Raw genomic sequence first — 22,951 nt, 5'->3', positions numbered from 1 at the left:
ATCCACCCATCCACCCATCCATTGATCCATCCATCCATCCACCCACCTATCCACCCATCCATGCATCTATCCACCCATCCACCCACTCATGCACCCATCCACCCATCCATCTACCCACCCATCCATCCCTCCATCTACCCACCCACCCACGCATCCATCCATCCACCCATCCCTCCCTCTATCCATCCATCTATCCACCTATTCACCCATCCACTCACCTATCCATACATACATACATCCTTTATATGCAAATGCCTGTCATCTATTAATCCATCACCTTCTCCACATATCTATCCATTCACTTATGTGTATAAGTATAATATATCCTTATATTTAATTCATTCAAGCCCCTATCAATACATATATATCCATGTCCACCCATCTCTCTTCACATTTCTTCACTGAGAAAGTGTCCATCCATCCATCCATCTAAATGACTTAATACATGGAAAACACTAGAAGAAGCATTCAGCAAACCATTCATCCATTTGGAACATAATAATCCCTCATGACATGCTAATTACTATTACTGGTATGTTCACCCACCAAGTCGTATGTCCATTTGCCCAGCGAGCCAACCAGTGAGCGGCCTGTCCTCTCTTTAATACATCTTTCTATTTCCAAGTGCTCATCTGTTCTCAGGTTCAGTTACCTGTCCGAGTATTCTATGTATCCACACAACTTGCACATTCACTCATGCATCGTGTGTCCACTCCACGCCATGCATCTTCATACCTAGCAGCCACACACTCAACTGTGCACATGCTTACAGTGTTGCTGCCTCCACACGCCCACTCCCCGGGCAGCTTGTCTGCTAGGTCATCCAGACGAGTTCATGCTCACGACAGCCGCCCAGACACTGTCAGACCTCACTCCATGCTACTGATGTTCTATCCGTCTGTTCATCCATCCAACCAACCATCCACGCATTGATCCCTCCACTTATCTACTCATATATTTGTCCATCTATCTATCTACATATTTATTCAACAGATTTGTATTGAATTCGGTCACTTTTAAGGTGGGCGTCCAGCACTAACAAAGCCCCTTCTCTCACAAGGATGAAATTTTAGTGAGAATATGTGTATATCCCCACTATACACACACACACACACACACTGTAATATATCAGATAATGGCAAATGCTGCAGAAAACTTTAGTCAGGGTAAGGAGATGTGGAATTTTGGGGGAGATTCATATTTTACATGTGACAGTCAAGGAAAGACTCACGGGAAGAAGTCAGTCTTTTCTTATGTGAAAAGAGACTTGAGAGCTATAATCCAGTGGGGAGAAGTGTTACCAGAACAGAGTGCAAAATTCCTGACTTACGGGTATCTGCTCACCCATCTGCCTTTTCAACAGTCCATGCTTCACTGAGTCATCTACCTACTGGCTCATTATCCACTGACCTTTACACTCATCTCCTGTTAAATTCCCCTGTGTCCATCTCTTCATCTATCCATCATCAATATCCATCCGTGTCTACGTCTCCTGATATCCTTCTGTGAATCTTTTCAGTCAGTATCTGTCCACATTCCACCCATCTACTCATCCACCCATCCAAAGCTTCAGCCCATGTGTACATCCACCAACCCAACCACCCATCCTTCCATCCATCCATAAATCCACCCACCTTTGGGTACACCTACTCATTCATCAATTAAGCTGATGATCAGCTGATATACACAGATACAGCACAGTATCTGAATGATAAGAATTCAGTATATGAATATATATATATATATATATATATATATTCATAGATTCAATTGATTGAGTCAGCACTCATTCGGGTAGGTTGATATTTGTACCATATTCATTGTTAAGTATTCTAAATATCAAATCTGCATTTATCCTTCCAACCATCCATATGTCCATATGAAAATACATGCATACATATAGACATACATTTGTTCTTCTGTCCATGCATCTAGTCTTTAATCATCCATCAATTACCAAATTATACATTCACTTGTCTTTCTATTTATACATTAGTTCATCTGCCCACCCACCTACCCATCTATCCATCCACCCATCTATCCATCCACACATCTACCCATCTATCCATCCACCCATCTACCTATCTATCCATCCACCCTTCTACCCACCTATCCATCCACCCATCTACCCATCTATCCATCCACCCATCCACCCATCTATCCATCCACACATCTACCCATGTATCCATCCACCCATCTACCTATCTATCCATCCACCCTTCTACCCACCTATCCATCCACCCATCTACCCATCTATCCATCTACCCATCTATCCATCCACCCATCTACCCATCTATCCATCCACCCATCTATCCACCACCCATCTATCCACCCACCTATCTACCCATTTATCCATCTATCAATCTACCCATCTATCCATCTACCCATCTATACATCTATACATCTACCCATCTATCCATCTATCCATCCACCCATCTACCCTTCTATCCATCCATGTACGAATCTATCCATCTATCCATCTACCCATCTATCCATCCACCCATCTATCCATCCACACATCTACCCATCTATCCATCCACCCATCTACCTATCTATCCATCCACCCTTCTACCCACCTATCCATCCACCCATCTACCCATCTATCCATCCACCCATCTATTGATCCACCCATCTACCCATCTATCCACCACCTATCTATCCACCCACCTATCTACCCATTTATCCATCTATCAATCTACCCATCTATCCATCTACCCATCTATATATCTATCCATCTACCCATCTATTCATCCACCTATCTACCCATCTATCCATCTGTCTATCCACTCATCTACCCATCTATCCATCCATCCATCTACCCACTCACCCATCCATCCACCCACCCATCTATCAATCTACCCACCTATCCATCTACCCATCTATACATCTATCCATCTACCCATCTATCCATCCACCCATCTACCCATCTATCCATCCTCCCATCTGCCCATCTATTCATCCATCCATCTACCCATTTATCCATCTACCTGTCTATCCATCCTCCTATCTACCCATCTATCCATCTACCCATCTACCCATCTATCCACTCGCCCATGTACCCATCTGTCCATCTACCCATCTACTCATCTATCTATCCACCCATCTACCCATCTATCCATCTACCCATCTATCCATCCACCCATCTACCTATCTATTCATACACTCATCTATTTATCCACCCATCTATCCATCTACCCATCTATCTATCCATCCACCTACTCATCTACCCATCTATCTATCTACCTATCTATCCATCCTCCCATCTACCCATCTATTCATCCATCCATCTATCCATCTACCCATCTATCCATCCTCCCATCTACCCATCTATCGATCTACCCATATATCCATCCTCCCATCTGCCCATCTATTTTTTTTTTAAATTATATTTTATTTTGGCATATTATGGGGGTACAGATTTTAAGGTTTCAATAAATGCCCATTTCCCCCCCTCCCCCCAAAAGTCTGAGTCTCCATCATGACCATCCCCCAGATGGTGCACATCTCACTCACTATGTATGTATATACCCGCCCATCTGCCCATCTATTCATCCATCCATCTACCCATTTATCCATCTACCTGTCTATCCATCCTCCTATCTACCCATCTATCCATCTACCCATCTACCCATCTATCCACTCGCCCATCTACCCATCTGTCCATCTACCCATCTACGCATCTATCTATCCACCCATCTACCCATCTATCCATCCACCCATCTACCTATCTATTCATACACTCATCTATTTATCCACCCATCTATCCATCTACCCATCTATCTATCCATCCACCTACTCATCTACCCATCTATCCATCTACCTATCTATCCATCCTCCCACCTACCCACCTACCCATCTATCCATCCACCCACCTACCCATCTACCCATCTATCCATCTACCCATCTATCATCTACCCATCTACGCACCCACCCATCCACCCATCTACCCATCTACCCAGCTATCCATCTACCCATATACCTATCTATCCATCCACCCATCTATTTATCTACACATCTATCCATATACCCATCTATCCATCTACCTATCTATCTACCTACCTATCTATCCATCCATCCATCTACCCATCTATCCATCTATCCACCTACCCATCTATTCATTCTCCCACCTACCCACCTACCCATCTACCCATCTACCCATATATCCATCCTCCCATCTACCCATCTATTCATCCATCCATCTACTCATCTATCCATCTACCCATCTACCCATCTATCCATCCACCCATCTACCCATCAATCCATCTACATATCTAGCATCCACCCATCTACCCATCTACCTATCTACCCATCTATCATCTACCCATCTACCCATCCACCCATCTATCCATCTAACCATCTACCCAGCTAGCCATCTACACATCTATCCATCCACCCATCTACCCAGCTAGCCATCTACCCAGCTAACCATCTATGTACCTACCCATCCATCTACCCATCTATCCATCCACCCATGTACCCATCCATCCATCTATCCATCTATTCATCTGTCCATCCATCTATCCATCCATCCATCCATCCTTCTATCCATTCATCCATCTATCCATCTACCCATCTATCCATCCACCCATCTACCCAGCTAGCCATCTACACATCTATCCATCCACCCATCTACCCATCCATCCATCTACCCATCCATCCATCTACCCATCTATCCATCCACACATCTACCTATCTATCCATCCACCCATGTACCCATCCATCCATCTATCCATCTATTCATCCGTCCATCCATCCATCCATCCATCCATCCATCCATCCTTCCTTCTATCCATCCATCCATCCTTCCTTCCTTCTATCCATTCATCCATCTATCCATCTACCCATCTATCCATCTATCCACCTACCCATCCATCTATCTACCCATCCACCCATTCATCCATCTATCCACCTATTTATCCATCCATCTACCCATCCATCCATCTATCCACCCATCTATCCATCTACCCATCTATCCATCTATCCATCCATCCATCTACCCATCTATCTATCCATCCATCTACCCATCCATCCATCTACCCATCTACACATCTACCCATCTATCCATCCATCATCTACCTATATATTCATCTATCCATCTACCCATCTATCTATCTATCCATCTACCCATCTATCCACCCACCCATACCTGCCTCCCTCCCTCCATATGGCCTTTGTTTAGGCATCCATATGCTGCCCATGTATCAGTTCACATATTCTTTCTTCATGTCCTTCTATCACATGTCTGTCTGTCCATACATCAGTCCATCCGTCCCTCCACCCACTCATCCATCCATTCATCCATCCAGTTTTTACTACATCCTGGTTTTCTTCAGCCATATTTCCATTTATTCAAACTTTTCTTCATAATCGATTCTTCTTTTATTTTCTCTTTTCCTTTCCTCTGTGACTACAGCATGGTTCATAAGCTCTCAGCCCAAGGACAACAGCAGACGGTCATGGTCCAGGAGGCTGAGTGCCACAATGGAACCTAAACAGGGGCTGGAGGGTGGGGATCTGCCTTCTTGTTTGCACATTCTCATCATCTCTGACACACACACAGACCCCACCACATACATGTTCTCAGAGCGGTATCCCAGTGAAAGGCGTGGTGTGCAATGAGAGGGTCCATGGAGGTGGGGGAGGTCAGGGTGGTGGCCTCCATGGATCCCGGCTGATCCGTGCTAGAGAAATGTCTCTGATTTGCAGAGGGGGCAGCCTCCAAATGCCTTGACACCCATCCTGCATGTGGGGGTGCTCCCTGCAACTGGGAACCTGGGCCCCAAAGGGCCGTGGTGCCGTGCTGTGCAGTGTTGGGGGGTTGACCCTAGGCGGCTCCCGCAGACCTGCCCTGCCCCAGGCTCAGGCTCAGGCTGAGGCTCAGGTTCCAAGCGCCTTCCCACTCCTGCCCGGGGAGGTGGGTGGCTCCAAGGGGGCAGAGGCAGTTCCCGGGTCCCCAGACGGCCCCTCCCAGCCACAGCGGGACCAGACACCCCTCCCCCACCAGCTGAGACATTTCCAACTTGGAGACGGCTCACAGATGGAGTTTAGACAGGACTGGCGCGGGCCCAAGACAGGGCCAGGGGCCTTCCTCCCCCACCCAGCCTCAGCGCCTGCCGCCCCCTCTTATCTGCCTGTGTCTGGCACCGCCGGGGCCGTCCTGGGCCGGGCAGGCTCGGGAGGCCTGATTTTCTCAATTCCCCATTTTCCTGCAAACCCCACAGCCCACGCAGCCCTCGGCCCCTTCTCCAGGCCCATGGTAGCAGGGTGGGGGCTGGGCTTGCTGGAGAGAGCCGGGGGGGGGGGGGGGGGGGGGGGCAGCCCGCACCCGGCCTCCCCGCCTGGTCTCAGGCATCGCTGCCAAGAGGGGGCCTGACTCTGTGGGCCTCAGGGGCACTGAGACCCCCCCTTGCTGGCTGCCTGGTGGTCCTGGGCCACCCCCACCTCCTGGAAGGTCTATAGAAGCCCCTGTAAAGAGGCTGGGGCTGGGATTGGGGTGGGGCGGGGCTGGGGAGAAGCCCAGGGTCCCAGCAGCACCAGTTCCATTCCCGCTCTGCGGGGAGACCATAGGCACCCTCACCCACACCCTTTCCGCTGCAGAGACCCAGCCATCCCTCCTGCACCCTCTCAGGGAAACCGAGGCAGGGGCAGGCTGGCCGGTGGGGTGGCACAGGCCAGAGCAGCGTCTGTGCAGACCTAAGGTGCCACCTAGCCAGGGCCCGCCCCATTCTGGACCATCAGTCCCCACGCCCCCAGGACTGCCCTGTGTAGCTCCAAGGGTGGTACCAGGATGGGAGAGGGACGGCGGGAAGGATTTCTGGCCCCAGAATCAGCAGGGACAGAGGTGGGGGTGGGTCCCCAGTGTGTGTGAGGTGCCCACTCCCCTCCCTCACCCAAGGAAGGAGACATGGATGGGGTACAGATGGGAGGGAGAGACAGCAGCGCCCCCCCCCCCCAGCCCTGGAGCAGGAGGAAGACATCCATCATCCCGCCGGCCTCCAACCAGCCTCCCCATGCCCTGGAAAATTTCCAGGCACCAAAGACCCCTGATCCGCAGGAGGCTCGCCCGGGGGTCCCAGGCCTGACCTGGCTCCAGCTGCTACCTTTGGGTCTGGAGTCCAGGCGGGCCCCGGGAGGGGGCCGCAGAGCCTACCCCCAACTCTGCCTCCCTCAGCAGCCCCCTGCCGGGGCCAGGGCTGGACCTGGGGGGAATCTCCCGGACTCTGCCAGCTCCAACTTCCCTCCTGAGCGGTCCCGGATGGAGCACTGCACCTCCTCCAGGGAGTGCAGCATGCTTGGAGGACGGGGGGGTAGGAGGGCTGCCAGGGGGCCTGGTACTGGGGGGCTCCATCCTGGGGGCTCCCAGCTCCAGAGGAAGGCTTCCCAGGTCTCCCCACGGACTCAGCCCGGCCCTCCTGTAGCACCTGGAGCTCAGAGGGTCTCCAGGAACAGGTGGCCCAGAAGGGGCCCCGCCAGGCACCTGCTAGGCCATCCCTGCCCTTCCAGACTCAGCCCAGCACAGGGTGCCATAGGAGACGTGGGGGGCTGGGGGCTCAGCTCCGGGGAAGATGGCAGGGCATCTGCAGAAGTCCCACCTCTGCCTTGGCTCTAGAACCTTCCAGAACGGGGCAGGGTTGGGAATGCCAGGCACGGAAGGAAGGGAGTTCAGGGAGGAAGAAGGGTCCGGGGTGGCCCCCCGGAGTGTGGACTTTGCCTACACGTGAACAGTCCCTTGTGTGGGAGGCACAGATGCAGGTGCAGGTGCGAGGCTGTCCAGGTAGAGGGGGACAGCCTGAGAGGGCAGCCAGCTTGTCCGGAGGCGGGCAGGACTCCTACCTTCTGGGTGTGGGCACAGGGCGGGAAATAGGGCAGAGGGGCCTCCGCAGAGCTGGGGCGCCGGGTTGGGCTGGCTGGCTGGCAGGCCTATGGGGGTGTCCCCCAACCCAGCCCCACTGAGAACTGGGTCACAGCCCGGCCTTGCCCCTCAGCGTGGGGTGAGCCCTGCTCCTGGGGCTCCCACAGCAGCTCCAGGGAGTCCCTGCAAAGCCACGGGCAACCAAGTGGGAATGCCATGATGCAGCCCCCAGGTACCAGTACACACTGACAACCATCAGCTGGGCGCCCCGAGGGAGCCCCACGGCCCACCTGCAGGGCCAGGAGGGCAGCAGAGACCCGTCCAGTGGGAGGGGCCGGTCCTATGGGAGGGGGGCGGGGGGCTGGGGGACCGCCCACCCCTGTCCTGGAGGGAGAGGCTGTCCTGAGCCCCTCACGGGCTGGGGTCCTGGCCCCCGTTGGCAGCGTGGGGGTCTCCCCTGCCCCCCTCCAGCCCCGGTTGACCTTGCACAGCCTTGACCTTCCTGGGGCTCCCCGGGCAGGGGCTTCCCAGGCACACGCACCCCCTGCCCGGTGCTGGGGATTTCTACCCCCCCCCACGGGAAGACCCTGTTTGTTCCCTGAGTCACCCTGTGAAATGAGAGCCTGCCCGCCCGCCCTCCGGCTCTCGGTTTCACTCTGACAGGTCGGCCATGCTCTTCCCCTGCACGCGGTGGGGGTGGGGGCGTCCGGGGGCTGGGGAGCCGCCCCTAGCTCTCCGGCCGGAGCGCCCCACAGACCGGGCGCGGGAGCAGCCGCAGACCCCCCCAGATCTGCACCAAGACGCCCCCCACCCCGGGTCAGCCGCGCCCGCCGCCGCAGGCAGCCCTGGCTGTGCCCTCCCCTGCGGGTGCTGGACAGCTGGGCGGGTGGCGGAGGATGGGGCCGAGCAGGCAGGCGGCGCTGCCAGGCTGCCCACGCCGGGCCCTTCTATGGGCGCGAGGTGGCCGGAAGGCGCTCGGAGGCCCGGGCTGGAGGCGGCACCACGGGAGGGGCAGACTCGGAGCCGGCACAGCTGTTGCCCGGTCGCCGGCTGGAGCACCCCGCACGCATCCCGTCCCCCCGCGAAAGACGGGGTCCTCCCAAGGTGCGCACACCCTGGGTGGGGCATCCCCCGACCCCTCCCAGGGGATAGGCCCCAAGGAGCCTCTCCGAGGGGCAGTGTGGCCCGATGGCCCGCCCTGCCTCGGTGGCCCCCGCCCAGCCTCTGCTCCGGCCCGCAGGGGGGTCCCCAGTGCAGCAGCCCCGGCGCGAGCACCCGACGGGGATTTGGCCCCAGGAAGGCCAAGGTGCAGCCAACCCTCCCCTCCGCCCCATACTCGGTCCCCGGCGCCTCTGCCACCTGTGCCAGCCCCGAGGACGTCACCGTGGGCTCCGTGAGGCACCGTGGCTGCCAGCCAACAGCACAAGAGGCACGGCCAGAACCCCCCTTGCAGGACAGCCCAGCGGCTGCTCAGGCAGGGCCGGCACCCAGCCCTGGCACGGCGCTGGGGTCACCTCCCCCCGGGCGGCGGCCCGGCTGGGGGCACAAGAGTGTCTGCTCTGAGCCTCTCCGCTCCCGCGGGCTAGTGGCTCTGGATGCCTCCCCTCCCCCACACCGGGCAGCAGCCCCGTCCTGTCCTGTCCCGCGCCTCCATCCCCAGCCCGGGCTCCTCCACCCCAACAGCCAGCGCCATCCCCTCGCCCCTCTGAGCCCAGCCCGGCCGACCTCTGACCACGCCCATCTCTCCTGGGCCTGCACCTGGGCAGCTCGGCCCTCTCGGCGAGGCTCAGCCTGGGGCCTGCCCGGGACGGCTCTCCCTGGGGGTGGGACCCTCAGCCACGACCCTGGCCCCGGCGTGGGTGCCCCGTGGCTCCGTGGCGCACAGCTGCCTCCTGAGAAGTCCTCCAGCCAGGCGGGCTTTCCGCCAGCTCTGGCCGGGGCGGTCTGCGGCCCCTTTTGCAGACACCCCCACACAGCCACTGCCCCCCGGCCTCCTCACGCCCCCTCCACCGGCAACACGGGGCCTGGCGCCCCGCACCGCGTCTGCTGGGATCCCAGTGGTCTCCGTCACCACGGGCTGTGGGGTCTAAGGCCCAGCGGCCCCTGTGAGACAGGCCTGTGGGGTGGCTAGGCCCGCGGCCCTCCTCACCCACCTCGCCTCTCCTCTTGCCCCCTTAGCTGTGGCCCCCACTCTGCCCATAGAAGCCCGGCCGTGCCCTGGGCCTGGGACCCCAGGCGCTGGCTGAGGCCCCTCCCTGCCCGTGAGTCTGTGCTGCAGAGGCAGACGAGGGCTCCGTGGTGGCCGTGGGGAGCGGGGCCCGGGAAGACCCCAGCCACCTGTCCGCCAGTCCCGCGGCAAGAACCGCGCCCCTGCACGCTCCAACGCCAGGTGTGGGCGGCCCCTTACCCCAGCAACTCCTCCTGCTCCTCCACGCCGGGGTCGTTCGGAGCCTCCGCCATCGGCCTGGTCCGGGCCGCCGGGCGCTGCGCCGGTTCCCTGTGTGTCCGTGGGGCTGCGGCGCGGTGCTTCCTGGGGTGGCGGGCGGCCGGGCCCCCACCTCCCGCCGGGTTTCACTTCCCCTTCCGGCTGCAGGTTGAGGTTTGGAGCCCACGGGGACTCTGGCAGGGCGTTGTTTTCTGATCTGTTGCCGCAAGCGGGGAGGAAAGAACCGAAAAACCAAGCCCATTTTCAGGAAGCGTTGAGCAAGGCGCAGGGCCTGGTTGGCGGGGTAGGGGCGAGGGCCGAGGGCCGAGGGCCGAGGGCCAGGGGGCCGCGGCAGGGCAGGGCGGGTGGGGCTGGGGGTCCCCGGGGGGCTCCCTGGGCACTCAGACACCCAGCGCTGAGTGGAGGGTGGGCTGGGCCAGCTGCAGAGGTGAGGGCAGGGGTGGGGTGGGGAGAGGAGGGGAGCAGCCCCTGCCCCAGCCGGGGTCCAGGTCCCGCCAGCCACCAGGCCGGCTGCCCACGCGGAAGCAGAGTGCAGAGGAAGCAGGCTGGGTGCTGTGGTTTGAACATCTGTCCCCCAGATCCAGCTCCGCAGGGCGCTGGGGACCCCAGGCTGCTCCTGGGCCCCTGCCGGCAGCCCCGGCGGCCATCCTCGCTTGTGTGCAGGGGCTGTCACCCCTTGTCCTCGCGGGCTATTCGGACCTCTTTGGAGGGAGTCCCCCCTCCCCTGAGGCCGAGGCCCATCTCCTGTGGGCGCCCACAGAACCCGGCGGGGCCTCCACCCAGAGCCTCAGGGCCACGGCCTTGGGCACCCCGTAAATGCTCCCATGTCCCACACATCGCGTGTCTTCCCCCGCGCTGCCTGGCTCCCTTTCCTATTCCCTGCCACTGGGCAGCTGCCTCCTCTCTAGGGGGCTGCCCCGGCCAGCGTTGGAGGACGCAGGGCTGGATCGGGGCCCTTTGCCGCCCCCCAGCTGCAGGGGTGGCCGGACAGGTGCACTGGGGTCGTGAGGAGGGATGGCGGCCGTGGGCCCGGACCCCAGAGCTGGGGGGCTGCGGCGTGATGGGGCAGCCCCAGAGGTGACAGAGGCTGTCTCGGCCAAGTCCCTCAACACAGGGGTTGGGAAGGAGCAGGCCCCGCGCCATCTTGCCATCCCCTGGCCAGTGGGCAGACCTGGGGGCTACCACTGGGAAGGACTTGCAGGGATCCCCTCCCCCCCAAGCAAAGAGCAGGGCAGAGAGCCCCCCCCCGGGGGGCAGGGAAGGCTGCAGGTGCCAAGGTGTCACCCGTCAGGACTCGGCTACTTGGGAGGCAGCAAGCCCCACCCCCGCCCGCACACCTGAGGGGGGTCCCCACCCAGTGAGTGCCCAGAAGCCTGGCCTGGCCCTCCTGCCTCCTCCTGTGTGCCCTCCCAGGAGCACCCTGGGGCCTGGCGGGCAGAGCAGAGGCCCGGGCGAGTGGCCCTGGGCCCACATCTGAGACCATCCCAGGGTTGAAGGTGTCTCACTGCCAGGCCAGGTGCATCCGCATGGGGGGGCTGGGCCCCTGCACCCCACCATATCAGGGGACCTCGTCGGCGGTTGTCCTGCCTGGCCCAACCCCCCTCGGGTCCTTCCTCCTGGCTGGGAAGCTCTAGGCCACGCCAGGAAGAGGGAGGCAGATGGCGGCCTACACCTGTCCTAAAAGTCCCGAGAGCCACTGCCCGGAGGCTGGACCTGCGGCCTCATTTCCAGGGGCCAAAGCAAAAGGAGAACGCAAGACTCTCTGCTTCACACACTACGGGTTTCAGGAGGGAGACACAGGGCATGAAACCACACTCGGGGCGCCGGGCCTGCCCGAGGACAAAACGCAATCCACAGGCCTGGGGTCAAGGGGCGACCCAGCCCAGGGCCCTCGGAGGGCGTGTCCCCGCCCTCTGCCTGTCCCCATCCTCCACGGCCGGCCGGGAGCAGGGCCCAGGCCCCCGTTGTGTGCGTGCTGTCACCCCAAACTCCTGTCTTGCAGCCCTAACCCCCAGGCCCTCGGGACGTGACCGTATTTGGAAGCATGGCTGTTGCAGACGGCGCTGGTTAGAGTGAGGTCACGGCGCCGCCAGTGGGGGCAGGGGACAACTGTGTCCTTACTAAAAGAGGAAATGTGGTCACACACGCACGCACACAGGAAGGACACGCATGACGACAAAGGCAGGGGTCAGGGTGACACCGGAGATGGGCAGCCAGGCCCCGGTGCCGGGGAGGCTTGGGAAGGAGCGGCCCTGCCCACACGTGGCCCGCAGAGGCGGGGGTGGGGGGGGGAGCGACCGTCTGCAGTTCCCCGCATGGCACCTGCCCTGGCCACAGGACACCAACAGGGCAAACAGGCCCCAGCCCCTTCCGGGGCCGCAGCGTGGGGGGGGCCCTCCCTGGCTGCAGGAGCACCAGGGGCTGCGGGACAGGCTTTGGGGGGCCCCGTGCAGGGGGCTCTGCGGGCCCGGATGCAGCCGCCCCTCCCCCGCCCTGGCAGACGAGCACCCCCCCCTCGGACCACAGAGGGAAGCGAAGCCAGAGCCAGGCCTGAGCCCCTCCCTGCACACACTCCTCCCCCCACCGTCGTCCCAGGCGCAAACCACGCACCCTCCCAGACGCACACCTGGCCCTGCCCTCCTCACCCCTGCTCCCACCTCCAGCCTGGCCCTGCCGGAGTGGGCAGGGCGACATTCCCGGGGGAATCAGGGGCAGCCCCCGTGCATCTGAGAGTGTGTGGCCCCCCGCCAGGCGGCAGGCGGCTGGGAACAGACCCTTCCTCCCAGGGGCTGAGAGTGGCCAAGGGGCAGGCGCGCGGCCCTTCGCTGGCTTGGGGGCGCTCGATCCCGAAACGCCTCGGGAGGCACGTGGGGCTGGGGCCCTGTCGAGTGCGGCACCTGTCTCCAAGTCTGGAGCAGGGTCCAGCAAGCAGCACCGGGGACAAGCGGCCCACCGAGTCAGGCGATGATGAGTCCGTGGGGTGCAGAGGGCGCTGGGTTCTGTGCCCGGCGGGCGGGGCTGGGGGGCTTCGGGGGCTCCCTGGGCACTGCCGTGTCTGTGCGCTGCCACACCCGGCCTGAGTGGAGGGTGGGCTGGGCCAGGTGCAGAGGTGAGGGCAGGGGTGGGGTCGGGAGAGGAGGGAGCAGCCCTTGCCCTGCAGGCCGGGCGCCCGCCCAGAAGCAGAGCGTGGAGGAAGCAGGCTGGGTGCAGTGGCTTGCACACCTGTCCCGCAAATCCAGCTGTTGGCACCTCGGGCCGGAGTGATGGTGCAAAGAGGCAGGTCCCCCGGGAGGTGACCGTGCGGGGGCCCCGCCTCACCCCCGGGGACGGGGGAAGTGACCTCGTAAACGGGCTCCAGGGACCTGCAGGGCCACCCGGAGCTCCTGCCTCTGTGCAGACGTCACGGCCAGGACCCGGTGGGGCGCAGTGGCCCTCGCCAATCTCAGGGGTGTCGCCACGGCAACACAGACAGACAGCGGCGGGGGGCCACAGGGCCTCTTCCGGGACATGGTCTTGTCCACGGGCAAGTGGGGACCCCGCACCTGGGGAGGACACCCCTGAGATCGAGGGGTGCTCCTTGGTGGCCTCGGAGTCCTGGTAGGTTGGACCCCCGGGGAGGGCAGCGTAGGGCCGGCATGGGCTGGGTGAGGCTGGGGTTCGGGAGGGGCGCTGCCCGCAGGCCGCACGGTGGAGCCCAGGACGGACTCTGTGAGTCCAGCGTGGCCACGGCATCCTCCAGAACCTCGGCGGAACAGCCACGGGGACGCGGGGGCCACAGCCAGTGGTGCGGGGGCAGGGTCACCACCAGCCAGGCTGCCGGGCGTCCGCGGTGTGGCTCTTCCAGGGCAGCAGGATGGGCCGGGGAAGGGCGGTGCAGCCACGGGCCTGCAGGGGAGGGCGGCGTGGCGGGCAGAGGGAAGGGTGTGCTGAGGGTCCACGGGGCTGGACAGGGACGTGGCCTGGGGACCTCCATGCGCTGAGTCTGTAGCCTAAACACACACTCGCTGGACCTGGGCATGTGGCCGTGTTTGGGGATCCAGCTTTCAGAGAAGGAATTAGGTTAAAATGAGGTCCCCAGCGTGGGCCCTCGTCCCACGGGACTGCTGTATTTATAAGAGGAGCAGAGCAGGGCACGGGCACACACGTAGAACCAACCATGGGAGGACACAGGGAGAAAGGTGGCCATCCGGCAGGCAGCCAGGGAGAGAGGCCCTGCGACCCCTGACCTCCACCTGCTAGCCGCAGGTCGGAGAGAACCAACCTGTGATTGAAGTGGCCTCGTTCTCACCGCAGCCCAATTCTCAGGCGGGGGGCTGGGTATGGGGCCATCCTGGGCCCCCAAGTTCCTCCTCCCTGAGCACCTGAGTCCGGGCTGGTCCTCTGTGCCCAACTGGCAGGGGGAGAGTGAGACCAGGAGGACAGCAGGGGGCGCTTCGGGGGCCAGGCCTGAGTGCCCAGATGCACCTGCCTGCAAGGTGTGTGCACCTGTCTGTCAGGTGTGTATACCTGTCTGCCAGGTGTGTGCATCTGTCTGCCAGGTGTGTGCCCCAGTGAGTCACTCCCGTGGGCGCACAGGTGCTTGGCGGGTTTGCCCCGGGGGCCTAGGCCCTGGGGTGGTGCGTGTGACTCACATGTGACCCCCTCCCACGGGCTGTGGCTGCCCCTAAGCTGGGAACCCGGCCTGGGCCCTTCCCCGAGAGCAAAGATCGGAGAGCAGAGAGAAGTCCAACAACGGGGGCCGGGCGGGTGGGACAGTGGCCAGCACGGGGCCAAGCCCGGGCGCATCCCAGGCAGGGTGAGCCCGCCGAGAGGTTGGCAAGTGGAGGGTGGGGGAGCCGACAGACTGGGGACAAGTGAGGCCGCTTGGGGGGCGCTGAAGGGCAAGGGGGCCCTGTGGGCAGACGCTCCCTCTGGAAGTTTCCCCGAGGAGAGGACAGGCCAAGGGTACAGCCGCGTGGTCAGAGAGCCTGGGTGCTGTCCCGGCTGCTTGGTGGGGTCAGAGACCTGCATGGAGGCCAGGAGGACGTGTGGGCCACTCTGGGAGCAGGGGTGGTGTCGTTGGGTTCACCCTGTGACCTCTGGCTTGAAGTCGGGGAGCCCGTGTAGTATGGGGTGGGAGGGGAGAGATTGGGGGCCTGTTGGCAGGCGGAGGGGGCATTGGGTGGCAGGACCAGGCCGGACCCCTGTCTGCCCTGCCCGGCTCCTTCCCGGCCCTCGGCAGCCGGCTGGGGCCATGCGTGAGCCTGGCCCGAGGCCCAGACAGTCCTGCGGAGCCAGGTGGGGTGGGGGATGGGGGAAACAGCAGGAGCCCAGGGGTGCAGGCAGGGCCCCAGGGGTGCAGGCAGGGCCCCGGGGGCGGAAGTTTCCAGGCACTCGACAGGCCGGGGAGCAGCTGCCCTCCCGAGGCCGGGCTCTCCCGGGGCCATGGCGGGACCGGCCCACGCAGAGTCCGTGCAGGGGCATCTTTTGCAATGAGAGACGAGGGTCGTGGGGGGCAGAAACCAGGACGGGGGACCCTGCGGCTGCCTGTGCCGTCCAGGGCCAAGGTGCTTGCGGGGGGAGGGCAGGGCGCAGCCAGCGCAGGGACAAGGGCGCACTCGGGTGACGGTGGCAGAGGACACGTGCCCCGTTCTCACCGGGGTCCCCCGCCCTGCACGCCAGGCCCCAACTCCGTGGCGTTTCCCTACCCCTGGCGGTGCAGGGCAGGGGTGCAGGGGTGGGTACCAAACGAACGAGCAAACCAGCCAGTGGCAACGCCAGGAAGGAACGGGACAGCTATGGAGGCGGTGGCCCCGGAGGGACGAGGGGCTCTGGAGAGGCCTCCCAGGGGAGTGACCGGCCCCGAAGGGTGAGCAGGAGGCAGCCGCGTGGGCGGCCTGGCGCTGACTTCCGGCGGCCGGGTGGTCCCAGGGCCGAGTGGGCCGCGCTGGTGGTCCTGGCGTGGGAGCGGCCCACGGCCGGCCCCTGCACGGCCACCGGCTGGTCGGAGCTGAGGCTGGGGCTGCCGGCGACAGCCAGAGGCCGGAGGAAGGGCGAGCGGGGGCCGGTGAGGGGCAGACAAAGCCGGCACTTGGGGACCCAAAGGACCAGAGCTGGACGGGCACCCAGTGAGGCTCGGTCCCCACAGGCCGGGTGGAGCTGGGCAGGCCGGCCACACACCCGCCCGCCAGGGTCCAGGCGGCAGAGTGGCGTCTCTGTGACCTCTGGGGGCACCCAGCCGCGTCCCCCCGCCAGCCCCCGGCGCCCACCCGGGGCCTCCCACACACTCCTGGCGCCTTTCTGCCCCGCCAGCCCCGATGACATCCTCCCCGGCGACTCATGTTGTTTTTTCACGTCATCTATTTTTGCTTAAGAACGTTATTGTTCTAGCGTTGGGAGAAAAGTTCAGCTTTTGGGGGTAAGTGATGTTGAGCTCCCAGAAAAGTCTCAAGAGCAGGAGTGGTGGGGACTCCACTGCACATGGCTCCCCCGTCTCTCTGTCTCTCTCTTCGCCTGTCTCTGTGTCTCTGTGTCTCCGTCCCTCCCCCCTCCTCCCTGCGCGGTCTGTTTCCCAAAGGCGCAGCTGCCCTCCTGCCCAAGGCCGCGTCACTGCCAGCATCAAAACACTTTTATCTAATCTTCCAGTCCCTGTCCTTGGGGCCTGCTCCCGGCATTTTATTTATTGCTTTGTTTGTGCTTCAGAGCTTTCCAGCATCACGGGACACTTCAAGGGCTCTCCCGGTGCAACCCCCCTCCCCTGCCCGCCCTCCATCCGCCATCCATGGGTGCTTTCAAGGGAGCCCTGCTCCCCCCAGCGGGGAAGGGCCCGTGGGCGCCTCCGGCGAGCCCCTCCCTGGCGGGGTCTCTGCAGCCCCCAGCCCCTGCCCGGGTCTCAGGCAGCCACAGCTTCAAACGAGCCCCCAAGGGCTTCTTCCTCTCCCTCCCTCCTCAGCCACAGCCAGGACAGGGCAACCTGGGGCTTGGTGGCTGTGTCCCCTTCCCGGCCAGCTCTGCGAGGTCCCCAGGGTGCCCACACCCCTGCAGGCGCCTGTCCGCTTTGCAGGGCCAGCTCAGGCTCCCCGACCCCCCAGCCACCGAGGCCTGGGACCTGCTGTCCAGTATTACCCCCACCCCCCACACTGTGACCATGGCTGCCACCCCAACCCCTGCCTGGCTCCACCCTGCTGGGCCTTTCTAGAACGCAGAGCTGGCCAGGACGCCCCATGCTGGGCCCTGGCTGCCTGAGTCACGGTGTGGCCCATCCAGCCTCCACTGCCTCTGTTGCCTCATTCATTCATTTTTTTTTTTTTGGAGGCACAGTCTCTCTCTGTTGCTCAGGCTAGAGTGAGTGCCATGGTGTCAGCCTCGCTCACAGCAACCTCAAACTCCTGGGCTCAAGCGATCCTCCTGCCTCAGGCTCCCGAGTAGCTGGGACTACAGGCATGCGCCACCATGCCCGGCTAATTTTTTCTATATATATTAGTTGGCCAGTTAATTTCTTGCTCAGGGTGGTCTCGAACTCCTAAGCTCAAACGATCCACCCGCCTCGGCCTCCCAGAGTGCTGGGACTACAAGTGTGAGCCACCGCGCCCGGCCTTCATTCATTTGTTCATTCATTCACTGGAAGAGGCGACAAAGCCCCCAACCTCCACTACCCAGCCTCCGCTCTGGGCCTCTACCCGTTCTGACCCTGCCACCCCAGAACCGCCGTCTGGGATTTTGCGTTGACATTCCCTTGCTTGGAAGAAACAAAAGGCAGCTTTCCCACGGGCTGGGTCTGGCTAACCCTGGCGGAGGGGAGCCGGGTCTGGTGTCCCTGCCTGTCCCTTCTGATGCCCTCGTGCCCCTGGCTTAGAGTCCTGCCCCTGTCCCCAGTGGGCACCGTCCCTGGAGACGTGCTGTTCACCCCGCGGGGCCACAACGAGGCCCCCCTGCCGCCGGCTGGTGCTCGGGCCACACCACGGGCTGCCCCCCGAATGCACCGGCCACGTGGCCCGCTCAGCTCTGCACGGGACGCAGCCGGCCTGCAGCGTGCCCGTCCCTGAACACTCGGCGCCCGGCCCAGGCCGGTCACGGGCCCCACTGCCCCATGTCTCCACAGCCCTGCCCCACGCACGTGGCTGGGCCTTCCCCGCGGCAGCCGGAGCAGGCCGCAGGGGCCCACGGCGGAAAGGCCGGGTTGGGGACTCCAGCTGCAGGCCCCCCAGCTGCAGGAAGGACAGACCGGATCCAGGGCTGGGGGGCGGGGGGGGGGCATAGGTACACCGTGAAGGCCGTGCTGAGCACCGGAGGACATCAGTCCCCCCAGGCAGCCCAAGGCTGAAGTGCAGCTGTTCTTCCTGCCGCCAGCCCCGAAGATCAATCGCGGGGACCTCCGGAGAACAAGGACGGGGCTGGCAGCTTCCCCGTCACGGATCTGAGCCACGCGGCCTTGGCGGCCCCTGCGTCATCCTTCACGGAGGGGCCGATAGCCCGGCCTTGCTGTGACGGGCCTCATCCGGGCTCGCGGGCACAGGTCTTTGATGGTGCCGTGGGGGCTGGGGTCTCGGGCCAGCCGGAAACGAGACTCGAGACCCCACAGGGCCCAGTTAGGGGCCAGGTTGGGCCCGAGAACACAAACCCCAGCCACTGCCCGGTGGGCACAGATGCCCTTGGGAGGACCCTAGGGGCCCTTGTCGGGGGGTCTGGGGTCTGAGGCAGCTGGGAGGTCCGGAGCCCGGCTGCAAAGCCAAGGGCCTGAGCCTGCCTGGTGCTCTGTGTCCCCAGTGTGGTGGCACCGAGGACAGGAGTCGTGCCAGCCCCAAGCTCCACACTGGCCCCCAGCCTGGCACTGCCAGCCGGGCCCCTCCCCAACTCGGGCCTCGGAGCCCAGGCCAGGGGCAGATGTGGACAGGCAGGGTGACCCAGGGCGCGGGTGGCCCGGGAGTGGCACGTGGCACAGCAGCCTGGGCCACCACGTGGGCTCCCGACTGCCAGCCTCGGGCTGGGTTTCTGCAGAGGAGTCGGGGCTGGACTGGCGTCCCCGGGCGCGGGTCTCCGGACCCTTGTGCAGAGAGGGGCATGAGCTCATCCCTCCCGGCCCCGAGGGGCTGGTGCGTCTGTCCGGGCGAGCCCTGGCGCACCTGGGGCCTGACCCCGGCACAGCAGTGCACGGCGGGCCTTCCTGGGCTGCCCTGGAGCCCCCAGCCCCGAGCCCCTCCGGCTCCCCGGCTGCTGACCACAGCGCCGGCTGCAGGGAGGTGGCCAGGGAGGCGCCGGGCAGAGCCAGACCAGACAAGTCAGAGGATTCGAATCTTTATTGACAGCGGAGCTGGGGCCGGGCCTCCCCTCCCCGCCCGTTCTGCTCGGGGGCAGGGGCGGCCTAGGACTCGGACTCGAACATCTTCTTCCTGCCCTCCATGCCCGACTTCTCCTCGATGTTCTTCCTCCAGTCGCCCACGTCACGCAGGTCCCGCTCCTGGGGGCCGGCGGAGGGCTCAGCGCACCCAACGCCCCAGCCTCAGTTTCCCCCAGACGCAGGCAGGGGAGTCCCCCCAGCCCCCCCAGCCCGCCCCACCGCCCCACGGGGCCCCGGGGGCGCACCTTCTCCGTGTCCTCCTTCTTGACCTGCTTCAGGTTGGCCCGCAGGTCCATGCACACCTTGTGCTTGGAGCCCAGCAGGGCCTTGAGCATGGCGTCGGCCGACATGCGCACCCGGCGCAGCGGCGGCCGCTTGAACTTGCCGCGCAGGTCAAACAGCTTCTGGTTCATGTCCTCCAGCTGCGGGGCAGGCGGGGCGGTGGGGGAGTCATGGGCACCTAGGCGCAGGGCGGCCCGGCCCCCGACACCTGCCCTCACCTCCTCGCCCTGCCCCTCACCTCCCCACCTCCTCACCCTGTCCCTCACCTCCTCACCTCCTCACCCTGCCCCTCACCCCTCACCTCCTCACCCTGCCCCTCACCTCCTCACCTCCTCGCCCTGCCCCTCACCTCCTCACCTCCTCGCCCTGCCCCTCACCTCCTCACCCCTCACCTCCTCACCTCCTCACCATGCCCCTCACCTCCCCACCTCCTCACCCTGTCCCTCACCTCCTCGCCTCCTCACCCTGCCCCTCACCTCCTCGCCCTGCCCCTCACCTCCTCACCCTGCCCCTCACCTCCTCACCTCCTCGCCCTGCCCCTCACCTCATCACCTCCTCACCCTGCCCCTCACCTCCTCACCTCCTCACCCTGCCCCTCACCTCCTCGCCCTGCCCCTCACCTCCTCACCTCCTCGCCCTGCCCCTCACCTCCTCGCCTCCTCACCCTGCCCCTCACCTCCTCACCTCCTCACCCTGCCCCTCACCTCCTCGCCCTGCCCCTCACCTCCTCACCTCCTCACCATGCCCCTCACCTCGTCACCTCCTCACCCTGTCCCTCACCTCCTCGCCTCCTCACCCTGCCCCTCACCTCCTCACCTCCTCGCCCTGCCCCTCACCTCCTCGCCCTGCCCCTCACCTCCTCACCTCCTCACCATGCCCCTCACCTCCCCACCTCCTCACCCTGTCCCTCACCTCCTCGCCTCCTCACCCTGCCCCTCACCTCCTCACCTCCTCGCCCTGCCCCTCACCTCCTCACCCCTCACCTCCTCACCTCCTCACCATGCCCCTCACCTCCTCGCCCCTCACCTCCTCACCTCCTCGCCCTGTCCCTCACCTCCTCACCTCCTCGCCCTGCCCCTCACCTCCTCACCTCCTCACCATGCCCCTCACCTCCTCGCCCCTCACCTCCTCACCTCCTCGCCCTGCCCCTCACCTCCTCACCCCTCACCTCCTCACCTCCTCACCATGCCCCTCACCTCCTCGCCCCTCACCTCCTCACCTCCTCGCCCTGTCCCTCACCTCCTCACCTCCTCGCCCTGCCCCTCACCTCCTCACCTCCTCACCATGCCCCTCACCTCCTCGCCCCTCACCTCCTCACCTCCTCGCCCTGTCCCTCACCTCCTCACCTCCTCGCCCTGCCCCTCACCTCCTCACCTCCTCACCATGCCCCTCACCTCCTCGCCCCTCACCTCCTCACCTCCTCGCCCTGTCCCTCACCTCCTCACCTCCTCGCCCTGCCCCTCACCTCATCACCTCCTCACCCTGCCCCTCACCTCCTCACCTCCTCACCTCCTCACCCCTCACCACACCCATCATCTCCTCACCTCCTCGCCACACCCCTCACCTCCTCACCTCCTCACCCTGCCCCTCACCTCCTCACCTCCTCACCTCCTCACCCCTCACCACACCCGTCATCTCCTCACCTCCTCGCCACACCCCTCACCTCCTCACCTCTTCACCCTGCCCCTCACCTCCTCACCTCCTTGCCACACCCTTCATCTCCTCAGCTGCACCCCTCACCTCCCCGCCCCGCCCCTCACCTCCCCGCCCCGCCCCTCACCTCCCCGCCCCACCCCTCACCTCCCCGCCCCGCCCCTCACCTCCCTGCCCCGCCCCTCACCTCCTTGCCACTCTTCTGCACTTTGACCTCCATGTCGTACCTCTCCTCCTCGGCCACGTCGATCTTGGCGTGCAGCTGTTTGCAGAGCTCCTGGGGGCGGGCGCAGGGGGTGGGTGGCTGTCCCCACACCGCACGGCCACCGTCCCCCGCCCCCCCGCCCTACCCCCCGTGTGTCTCTGGCCACGTGGGGAGACCGAGGCAGCGGCAGGCCGGGGCGGTACCTGCACCTCGGCCATGGAGCCGGGGATGTGCAGCGGCGGGCAGTGCTCCGCCAGGTAGTTCTCCTTCTCGGCCTCGCGGCGGCTCTCCTCCTTCTCCAGCTCCGTGGCCGCGATCTGCAGCATCACGCTCTGCGGGGCACAGGGGCACAGGGGGGTGAGGGGCCGGGCGCCGCCCCGCCCTCGGGCCCCCTCCCCCCAGCGAGCCCGCGCCTACCTTGAGGTGCTGCCGGCGGGCCGTGATGGCCCTGTTGCGCTTCTGCAGGGCGGGGGGGGAGGGCAGAGTCAGGGCGCGGCCGGGGGACCCCCACCCCGCACCCTCCATGAACTCCCCACCCCCACGCCAGGGGCCCGGCCCGCCCGGCCCCTGCCGCAGACACGGTGCCTGCTGGCGGGTGGCACTTCGCCCAGGTGACACCAGGGGTTGGACGGGCTGGGCTGGGGCCTCAGGGGCAGTGGGTGGGGGCCGTGGGGTGAGGCCCGGGACGCGGAAGCCAGAAAGAAGAAGAGACTGGCCGCTGTGACCAGGCCGCAGCCCCAGTCCCCTGCCCCACAGGCAGGCCCCAGACGGCCACTTCCTCTTGCAGCAGCCTTGGGACACTTTCACAGCCCTCTTGGGACACGTTCACGGTGGGGGCTGGGCCGTCTTCCCTGGGCCTCAGGGCTTTGCGGTACTCTGACCTCTGACCTGCCCATCCCCCACCGTGTGTCCTGCCCCCCCACCCAAGCAGGTACTCACCTCATCGCTGTGCCGGGAGGGGGGACACAGGGAGGGGGAGAGAGAAGAGAGAGGTAAGCGCCACGGTCGGGGACAGACAGCCGTGTGGGTGACCGCGGGGAGGGGACGCGGGGACACGCCAGGGACCACTTACTCTCCCATCCTGAGGTCCTGCGCGGAGAGCCTGTGTAAGGAAAGGCAGAGGCGTCGCCGTGGCGAGGGGCACAGGCCTCCTGGCCACCAGCTCTCCCTGCCCTGCGTCCACCCCCGACCTCCTCA

General features: G+C 63.4%; 2 protein-coding genes across 2 annotated transcripts in view; both read right to left on the bottom strand.

Annotated features, from left to right (window-relative positions):
* LSP1 (lymphocyte specific protein 1) overlaps positions 1 to 10,467 on the bottom strand; it is a 39,544-nt gene extending 29,077 nt beyond the window's left edge. The window contains exon 1 of the mRNA XM_076001628.1: positions 10,260 to 10,467. Within this exon, the coding sequence (XP_075857743.1) occupies positions 10,260 to 10,312 (53 nt within the window). The 5' untranslated portion in view covers positions 10,313 to 10,467. The remainder of the gene's footprint in view (positions 1 to 10,259) is intronic.
* Positions 10,468 to 19,558: 9,091 nt separating this feature from the next.
* Positions 19,559 to 22,294, bottom strand: TNNI2 (troponin I2, fast skeletal type). The gene is made up of 5 exons (XM_020286418.2): positions 22,172 to 22,294; positions 21,958 to 22,086; positions 21,737 to 21,826; positions 19,860 to 20,036; positions 19,559 to 19,734 (listed from the first exon to the last, which is right to left on the bottom strand). The coding sequence occupies exons 1-5, from the start codon at positions 22,277 to 22,279 to the stop codon at positions 19,639 to 19,641; spliced, it is 600 nt and encodes a 199-aa protein (XP_020142007.2). The 5' UTR covers positions 22,280 to 22,294; the 3' UTR covers positions 19,559 to 19,638.
* Positions 22,295 to 22,951: the final 657 nt, after the last annotated feature.

Source organism: Microcebus murinus, chromosome 4, assembly GCF_040939455.1.
Source record: "Microcebus murinus isolate Inina chromosome 4, M.murinus_Inina_mat1.0, whole genome shotgun sequence".
In the NCBI taxonomy this organism is placed as follows: Eukaryota; Metazoa; Chordata; class Mammalia; order Primates; family Cheirogaleidae; genus Microcebus; species Microcebus murinus.
This window is presented reverse-complemented; position numbering and strand designations above follow the sequence as displayed.

Excerpts from the sequence above, each read along its gene's own strand:
- TNNI2 (XM_020286418.2), bottom strand. The coding sequence starts at position 22,279 with ATGGAGGGTGCGGGGTGGGGGTCCCCCGGCCGCGCCCTGACTCTGCCC. Across the intron at positions 22,087-22,171 it reads CCCGCCGGCAGCACCTCAAG|AGCGTGATGCTGCAGATCGC; the intron begins GTAGGCGCGGGC and ends TGTGCCCCGCAG. Across the intron at positions 20,037-21,736 it reads TGCAGAAGAGTGGCAAGGAG|CTGGAGGACATGAACCAGAA; the intron begins GTGAGGGGCGGG and ends CCTGCCCCGCAG.